At 40.5% G+C, this 9,261-nt stretch overlaps 1 protein-coding gene across 1 annotated transcript in view; it reads right to left on the bottom strand.

The window, feature by feature from the left end:
* Nucleotides 1-2,833: 2,833 nt before the first annotated feature.
* mthfsd (methenyltetrahydrofolate synthetase domain containing) overlaps nt 2,834-9,261 on the bottom strand; it is a 9,682-nt gene continuing 3,254 nt past the window's right edge. The window contains exons 6-8 of the mRNA XM_008305655.1: nt 8,203-8,315; nt 7,842-7,967; nt 2,834-4,825 (exon numbers count right to left, since the gene is read on the bottom strand). Coding sequence (XP_008303877.1) covers nt 4,079-4,825; nt 7,842-7,967; nt 8,203-8,315 — 986 coding nt within the window. The 3' untranslated portion in view covers nt 2,834-4,078. The remainder of the gene's footprint in view (nt 4,826-7,841; nt 7,968-8,202; nt 8,316-9,261) is intronic.

The following is a 9,261-nucleotide window of genomic DNA, read 5'->3' as shown; positions in this document are numbered from 1 at the left end:
CTCCATGCCATTATCATCGACCAGCGGGGTAAAGAGTGGGCGCAGGAATCCTTGCTGTTGTTTGGTACTTAGTCCTGCAGAGCGGATGACTACCACTTCTACACTTTTTTTTTTTGTTCTTGTTTATTCATCTTGTTAATGCAGGCCAATGTTTAAAAGAAAAAAAAAAGAAAAAAAAAAGTAAGAAAGAAAAAAAAAAAGCACACTTCCATTGTTCTCCGTCTAATGTTTTTACCTGACTGTTCTTTGATAAATTTAGACTGAGGTTCTATTTTTTTGGACTTCGCCTACCCGACGTTAATTTCTGAAACGATCAATTTATGGACGTTACATATATTCTGTGTGTCCATATACTGTATACTGTGTAAAAAAAAAAAAAACGATGACGGCACTTTTTTTGTTTTATTTTTTTGAATAGCCTATAAGCGCAACTTTTTATTTATTCTTTAGGCCTCTATTTTAATTTCAGGCGAATTTGGGCCAAGGAGTTATATGCTTTATTGGCAATATTTGTCAGAACGCTTATTATTTGTTTTAAAAATGAAAATTGAGGATATATTGTAAGCACTGTTATGTCGTTTGTGTCAAATATATTGTAGACCATTACTTCCAGCACTGTATACTTATATATTGGTAGGAAAAAAAATTAGCGAGGGTCCATCTGCGAAGGGCTAATCTTTAGGCTTTTATTACAACAAATCATTTGTAAGAAATAAAAAAAATATATCTGCTGGGCTGTTTGGGCCTGTACATCCACAAAAATAAGACATGTTTCAGTTTTATCACACACACATACACAACATTTCTGCTATTTTGTGGGCAAAGAAAGTGGAAAAAAAAAACCGTGATAATTATTATTTTTAAATATTTAAAGAGGGAATATTTCACCCCGTTTACTGTAACTCCACAGTAATAATTTAACAGAGTTGTTACATGAATGTATTTTCTTGTAATCAATCTAAAATGGTGGATAAACCGAGTTCATGTGGGTTCAATCTACTTTTTGGGGAACTTTTACGCACATTACGCACAGGTCCACTATCAGTACAAAGCGCGACGCAGCAGCGTGTTGTTCACTGTCATCTGATATTATATGAACAAATCAGATTTTCCACAAAATTAATTAAAATGAATTGTCTGAAAAGTTGATGGTAAAAATGCTTTCTATGTAAGGAGAGTGTGCGACAATTAAGGCGGAACAAATCAGGGGCAGAGATCTCACCCGCGTTTGGTTACAGGCTGGAAACCTGCAGCACCGTCCGGCTGGTTGTTTTCCTCCAAAGCATTGTCGAGTACTTCTGCGTAATATCCTGGTGGAAATATAATAAATGGTGCTGATCCAACCCTTTAAACTCGTGTAGTGATTAGCTCCAGGGTGTCCAGCAAAACGCACAAAAATCTGCACAAAGAATGGGTTCAAGAAAATTAAAAAAATCTTCTAAATGGGGAAAAAAAATTGAAGAAAGTTTTGTCTCCTCTAAAATATTCTGTCCTTATTGAATACTATAGAAACACCAACCTCACCATGTACAGCAAAGGCACAAGATGCAATTAAATATACATACAAATAATGAATGTGCGAGTTTCTGAATGTCTTAACACATCATTAAATTTAAAGGCCATGAGACAATTTTTTCTAAACTTGGTTCCTTATTGTTTGGTAATTATAGGAGTTAATCTACAAGATTCACGAGCAAATCTGTGGTTTGAGAATAATGCCGGATTTAGTCATCTGTGTTGGCACAAACTAGAAAAAGTCTCCATTTCCTTCAGGATTTTAAGTTCTTTCAGTTTCAGTTTCAGTGGTGTTGAAAACAACAGGTGCTCCTCATGTACAAAAACATGTTAGGCGCAATCTATTTGTGAGCAACAGCATACTTCACTCACATTACTCTGATGAGCACCTCTTGGAATTTAGATAAACCAACCGTGCTTTAAGATTTTACTTTCCAAGTCCTGTTGTCGATGCTTGTGTGCACATCCTTACCAGAGGATGTAATGTGCTCCGTTTTAATACTTGCCTGGCTTTGCAGTCCCACAACATGACCACTGACTGAACCCCAGTAAAACGAGCATGCCACGGAGCGCGGGGGTAAGCGGGATCAACAGCAGTGGAACAGCACATTAACAAACTGATGACATTTGCCGAGGTTCAGCGCTCTGGCGGGGCTCAGGGAGAGAGAGATGGAGCTCCACAGCTGCTCCCTGGCCAGGCCTGGATGACAGCTCCATAAAAAGCCCGAGGCCTGCACCGTGCAGACAGACATACCGTGGTGCTTGTGTCTCTATACAAGCAAGACTTCAATGAAAAGTTGGGACACTTCTCTGGCGCTGCTGTGGACTCACATAGGGGGGGGATCTTTTAGCAGGTAATGTCTGTGCAAAAACATGGAAACATGTAGGCAAACAGCATGCAGGTTAAAGGGCACTCAAGTCTGAAGAGGTGGATTATTTCTGTTGCTTAAATTTGTCTCTGTCAATAAAACAACAGCAAATATAGCATCTTCCAAAACAATGCAACAGTGAAAAGTCACCTCCTGGAAATGAAGTTACAGAAAGAAGAGTCAGTGCTACGACTTCATCAACGTGTGAAATGCATCACCCCTCCAACTTGTGTCAAAATCCAATCAGTGGCCCCGAAACGTCATGTTCAAGTTTACTGTCTGACCTCAAAGTGCTTCCTCTTTAATAGTTTGAAGGGGATCGGGCTCCACGGTCTCCTCTTCGATCTGTGTAATTTCTCACATGCTGCAAAACAACGTACAGATTTATAACCTCTCAAGCATTCATCAACAAAAAAAAGAAAGAAAAAAAGACACCAAGACTGAGCAGGTGCAGTCAAACGCTTTAGTAAAGAACATCATGTGACACGTCTGTCATTCAACATGGAGGCTGGCATCATCACTCGCACTGGCCTGACCAGACAGAATGCTGCAAATCAGCTGTTTTTTTTTAATCAACAAAAGGTATAAATGCCACTGTTCAAATGCACAACATCTACTTCTAAAATACTCTGAAAAACTCTACAAGTAGAAATGAACGACCTTGGCTTAAGGCTAAACAGTCCTGTATGCTTGTGGTAAAATAAATAAATAAAAAGGTTTACGTGTCCACGGTCTGCATGTGGCTTTATATCTTCAAATCATGTCGATTTTCAGAGGTCAAGTCAAAAAATAATCACAACCACGTCAAACCCTTTGCAGTCAAAACGACGCTGGCAGCAGGTTCACGTCCTCTGAATTTGCTTGTTCAAGATTTATGACAATTTACGTCAAATGGGCCACAGGTACTTCACATGTAGGCCATGAAACAGAAAAAATGTTTGTAATCCTGTCGTGTGTTTTAAAGTCACTCAAATTTGACAGATTTCATGAGGATTGGATGAAATCTGAGGGACAGGGGGCACAGTTTTTCAAAAAAGGTGGAAAATCTGTGCAGTCAAACATTGTTTTACATAAATTTTACACCAAGAAATGTGTAATTTCACTCTAATCTTCATGCATGTAGATCAGTATGAACTGCATAACTGGCCACACGGTGGTGCCGTCTGCAACCAAAACAAAGCAGTTATTTTGACCCCAGGCCTCAGCTAAAGGCTTTTTAAAATAAATACCAAGCAGAGAAAAACAAAACAGGTCTGAGAACACAAGGAGGAGGTGAGAGATGGCAGCGAAGAAAAAAAAAAAGTACTAAATACTTTTTGAAACGTAACACTGATAGACTTTATGCAGTCCAGGCTTTGAACAGGAAATAGCTGCAACCTTTTTCTAAAATCCCTCCAAACAAACCACAATGAGGGAAGAAAGGCCATCAGGACACCCAGACCAGGAGTGTGTCAATAAAACAAGGCACATACGTGTGTGTTTAAGCACTGTGAGAGGTTTTGTACAAAATAAAAATTACCTTTCTGCTGTGGTTCAGTAACTAAAGTCAGCGTCCTAACATTTCATTAGGCTCTTTAAGTTATAACAGAGTTCCTCTTCTAGTAAATCCAAAAATATTATAAAACAAACCACCTTCAGGTGTTGAGGTTTGTACCAAAATCAATACTTGTTGGCCCGCGTGCTGCTCATTACTTTTACTGCTCAGTCTCTTCAGGGGCGTCACTCTTAGTATCTGCTGGTGCCGTTTTAGACTTCGGAGCTGCCGATGGTCTTGGTCTCCTACCGGACTCTCCGGACCTCCTTCCTCCCCGTTGGCTCTTGGCCATCTCGGCCTGCAGGCTGTGACCATTCAGGCAGAGGCCCTGCAGAGCCTCCAGGGCCTGATCAGCAGCCTGAGGGTCACAGTAGTCCAGGAAGGCCCTGTGCTGAGCTCCCTGCCAGGTGAGCCTCAGCGGGGCGGCCTCTCGCTCTCGGAGGGCAATTTTCAGCTCACTAACCCGCAGCCCAGCAGGGATTCCCCCCAAGTAAACTGTGGTCACACTCACAGGGAGCTTACGCTGAGACCCTGCTTCACTTCCACCCTCTACTGGGCCTTGCTCCTTCCCGTTCCCTCGACTTTTTCCCTTCACCGTCTTGGCGATTTCTCCCTCGTGAGCTCCCCTGCCACCTCCCCTGCCGTCTCCTCTGCTCTCTTTCCTCACTCTAGCTGGTCTGGCTCTCTGTTCTGCCTCCACTCTTTTCTCCTGCCTGGATTCTCCCTCAGCATCCTGCTCAGCGCTCTGCCTTGGCCTCCGCCTGCTTTGCCTTTTTGGTTGACCGGTCTGCAGAACAGGCTCTGCTGCAACAGGCGCTGCCCCCAGTGTCACATCCTTCCCAGCCTGCTCCTCCAGAGCACGCAGCTTCCTCAGGATGGGGATCTTCTCCAGCTTTTCTGTGTCCAGCTGAAGACACAAAACTGGACAGGCTCAGTGAGGCTGAAGGGTGAGGGGCGTCATACAAAGCAAACAAGCAGCCCCGCTCAGGGTCAATGTAATACACCGATGCATGAGTTCAAATAATAAAGAGAAAGCTAACAAATTAATCGTCATCAGTCCATCCTGTTACCAGCCCATGCTTAATAACTGCCTTTATAGCAGCAGGATATTTCACTTCCCAAGCAGTTAAAAATAAAGTCTGCTTTCTTGATTTGTTGGGTCTTCAAGTGTCTTGGCAGCCTTTGATGCCGACCAGTCCTGTAAAGGATATACGGGCCTATTGTTTTTACACTGGCCTGTTTGACCCGTCGTCCCCCTGCCCCTGCAGAGCCAAGGTGGCTGGGCAGAGGAGCCTTTGATGATCAGACTCGGCCTTCCTGTCTCTGAGGTCACTGGGTCCTGTTTACTCAGACGGGTGTCTTAAGGAACCCAGAGGTTACACACGAACCTGCCACACGATAAGAATAATACCCTCCATCATGTCTAATTAAAGACAAATCATCAGGAGGAAAAACACGGCATGTCTGTGCCGGTGATGTATATGTATGCTGGCTTTTATGTGCACTGTGTATAAAAGCAAAAACTCATATTAATGAAGTTTTATTAAATTAAATGCACTCAAATGCAGACAGTGCCCTGGTGAAGAGCAGCTTCATGTAGTTCCATTAGAAGCCCACTAGAGGGCAGCGTCACTGCAGACAAGCACTCAGAACATTTCTCCATAAGCCTCCTGTCTAATGCAGGGTTCTCCAAACCTGGTCCTCAATCCTGCATGTTTCAGATGTTTCCCCTCTTCCAGCACACCTGATTCAAATGATCAGCTCATCATCAAGCTCTGCAGAAGCCTGATAACGATCCTGATCATTTGAATCAGGTGTGTTGGAAGAGGAGAACATCTAAAACATGCAGGACTGTGGCCCTCGAGGACCAGGATTGGACACCCGTGGTCTAATGTCTAATCCCATGAAAGGGTCACTGAGGTGTGTAGTCCTTCATCAGGTCACAAGACACCTGAAACTTTACAGGACGGGTCCACTCAAAGACGCACTCAAACAGGTGTTGGTTGAAATCCTTTCTGTTTTCAGTTAATTAAGGTTACTTGTACTTTAACACACATTTAAACACGACAGACATCGTGCTATAGTTTTAAAAATAACCCAAATGTACCTGCATGTTGTCCCATAAAACACAAAGAAGGTTACATTTCACAGTTAAATAGCTAAAACACCTGCAAGCTCGTTGAAAGGCCATTTTCACAGAACATGTTCCTGACTGGTAAAACAAAGGCATAACTAATAAGTAAAAGAAAAACTAGAAGAATGAGCCATGTGTTAATCTGGACTTTTGGTTCGTTAACCAAGGCGACAGACTGAGGTTTTTTTTACAAACGACTTATTTCTTCACAGAACAATGATTCAATAGTGAGAAAAGCCCAATAAATACAAGAAAAGATTTAATTTGTCCGATGCAAAACACAACCTAACATTACATTTAAATCTAGATGAAGTGGATCTGCTTGGTGGATGCGATTACCTTTGTTAGATGAAGACAGAAGTCATTTGCAAATCTTTACAGCATGGTTTAAGAGCATGATTTATAAACTGAGAATAAGTGCAGTTTTAGACATAAGTCTTTATTTTTCCCTCAGTTGACTTTCTGCATGTTTCTAATGTAATACGTCAAAATGTGTTCTTAAAACAAAGAAAGAGAAATTATTGTGCTTCTTTTATTTCTACATTTTTTTGCAACAAGCCTGAAGCTGAACTGTGTGCTCTGAAATTATGAACACTTAATCCAATGTAAATGTCTTTTTGTCTCATATAATCGTAAATAAGCTGAACTGTTATCTAATGCTCAGACAGTAAATGCTTTTTAATGGATTCTTTGTTTCTCATTCAGGGTATCTGCAGTTCTATGGATGTTGAACTAAACACTTTTTGATGAAATCCAAGACCTAATATTCATAAATATCACTATTATAATGACATTTTTCAATATTCTAAAAATTTAACACGTCACACATTTAATTTTCTAGAACAAAACAAATCATAAACATTTATTTTCTTAATAAATCTACACATAAAGAGTTAATTTACAAAAACAGATAACTCCATTTTTGTAGATTGTCAGAAAACATTTTTGTTGTTGTTGTTTGCTTGAGATACTATCAATCAAACTGAGGTTGAGTGGATTTGACTCAGTAGAAATGACATTAATAGAGATAACTTAAGTTTGATTGATATCGTCTCAGGTAGACGATGGAAAAGTGGGTTTATGAAGGTTTGTGAAGATGGACGTATCTGTTTTTGCAAATGAACTCTTCACATTTAGCTTCAAAAGTACCGCATGTGTCTATGTGTACAACAGACTCAGATCTTTTAAAATCACAAACAGAAATTTAAAATGAAGCTACCTCGTGTTCCTTAAACAGATGTGCCTATATTATTCAGTTTTATAGTTAATGGATGTGGATCACCAGTTACATTTTATTTAACATCAATGTAAAAAATATTTCTATTTTTAATCATTTTACAGAAACACAACAGTAAGTCATATATGTTCAAAGAGACAGGAAACTGAATTCATGCCTCTTGTTGTTTGTTATTTGAACATTGAGTGAACATTAAACTCTTTATCCTTTTTCCTCCCAGTTGAACCAATGTTGGAGTCGTTATTGTCTCACAAAAATCCCCCAAATAACCTCTGCGATTGGGTCTTTTCCACAGCAAGGTCTTATTCTTTATAAAAAACGTAAATGCAAAAAGGTGGATTTAAGGGCTTCATAGTCATTGTAAGGACAACAAAGAAAAATTCTGTTTTAATAATCGTTTAGTCCATATATTGAGAACAAACCAAGGGACTACTATGCCCCTTTTTGCACAGATAAAGTGTTTAAAGGTGCTACAACCCTTTTAAATGAACTCCACCATAAAATAACTTTGACCAACACGACACAAAGCAAAGGAAAGCTACTGAAGCTTACCTTGGTCCAGATGATCCCCTGCGGTTTGGGTAGTTGGCAATCTGTTTTAATAACTGCGGTGGGTGTGAGGATGTAGTCTACAGTCAGGTCATGACTTCCCATGAGCTCCTCTGGAATATCCACCACCTGAAAGCACAAACATCCCAAATGGTGCTGAAGCAACAGACGATCCAACTTTAAGACAGAAAGTTTGAATTGAACAAACTCAAAACACCTCACATCAGTGTCAGCAACAATATAATCTTGTAAACTTTTTATTTTTTTTGTCAGGACTTCATTTGATCAAACGAATGCTGCTGATAGGAAAAACAAGTTTTCAAGAGTTGTGGTCTGTTCACGAAGTTCCCAGAAGCGAACTAACCTGGCAGTCATGGACGACAGTAACCACCACAGTAGACTCATTCACAGCTCCCATCGAAGCCATCATGCCGTACTCCATGTCAGCATAGCCCTCTCCTTTGCCGATACGAAAGCCTAGGAGAGGAGATGGATGAGAGCATTTTAAAGGTAGAGTTTACATTGTGCATATAGAGAATTTACACAGTCAGTCGGCCGAAATCTCAGATCTGCTTAATGTGTATAAATCAGAAGTAAACAGCATTTGCATTAAAGTCACTGTTTCTAATAATTGTGCAAAACAGAGATTTTCAACCTAAACGCAGCACTGAATTATAAACACGCTGACTTTCTTGTTGAGGGTAGCTGCAGTAACGTTTCCAAATTATGAAAATAACTTAATGAAATGTACTCTGATGTGAACACAGATGAACTCTGTACGACAAATGTTTGTAGAAAGCCACGGAGGAGTCGTACGCTAACAGTCATTTGGAAATGTACGCACTACTGTAAACACGTCTGTTTCACCGCAGCGCTGCATCAGTATATCTCAGGGCACTTTGGAAATGAAGATCCGCATGCATCGTGAGTGATTACACAATTTACATGGAGGGCAGAACCCGCAATGAACAAAATGGATCGCACATGATTTCGGCGCATTCGGTCTCCTGTCATTTTCCACAGTGTAACAAACAACCCTTATGAGTTATAATTTCTAATCTTCCAAGTACTGATTTAGCAGAGTGAGTATCTAATAACAGAGTGGAGTCTTTGGACAGAGCCGGTGCTTCTAGACAATGTGATGTTCATTACACCGAGCACTGGATGGAAAAGTATACGGATGATTTTTGCTGCTCACAGAGTCTTTTCTGTCACTGGCACTTAAAGTGAAATAAACAGTCAGCAACAACACAGGCTGCACAATCAGCTACTGTTTCACCCTCTGAGTCCAAAAACCTGCCACCAGATTTGAAAATGGGCAGAATTACACAATTTATCAGAGGCAGAATAATAAAAACATCATTCAATTTTCTACTTTGACGGTCCACCACAACAAAGGTAACCGAATCTAAGCTTAACATAC

This window comes from Stegastes partitus, unplaced genomic scaffold (assembly GCF_000690725.1).
Source record: "Stegastes partitus isolate 25-593 unplaced genomic scaffold, Stegastes_partitus-1.0.2 Scaffold2577, whole genome shotgun sequence".
Lineage (NCBI taxonomy): Eukaryota > Metazoa > Chordata > Actinopteri > Pomacentridae > Stegastes > Stegastes partitus.
The sequence above is the reverse complement of the archived record's forward strand: the minus strand, read 5'-3'. Positions and strand labels throughout refer to the sequence as shown.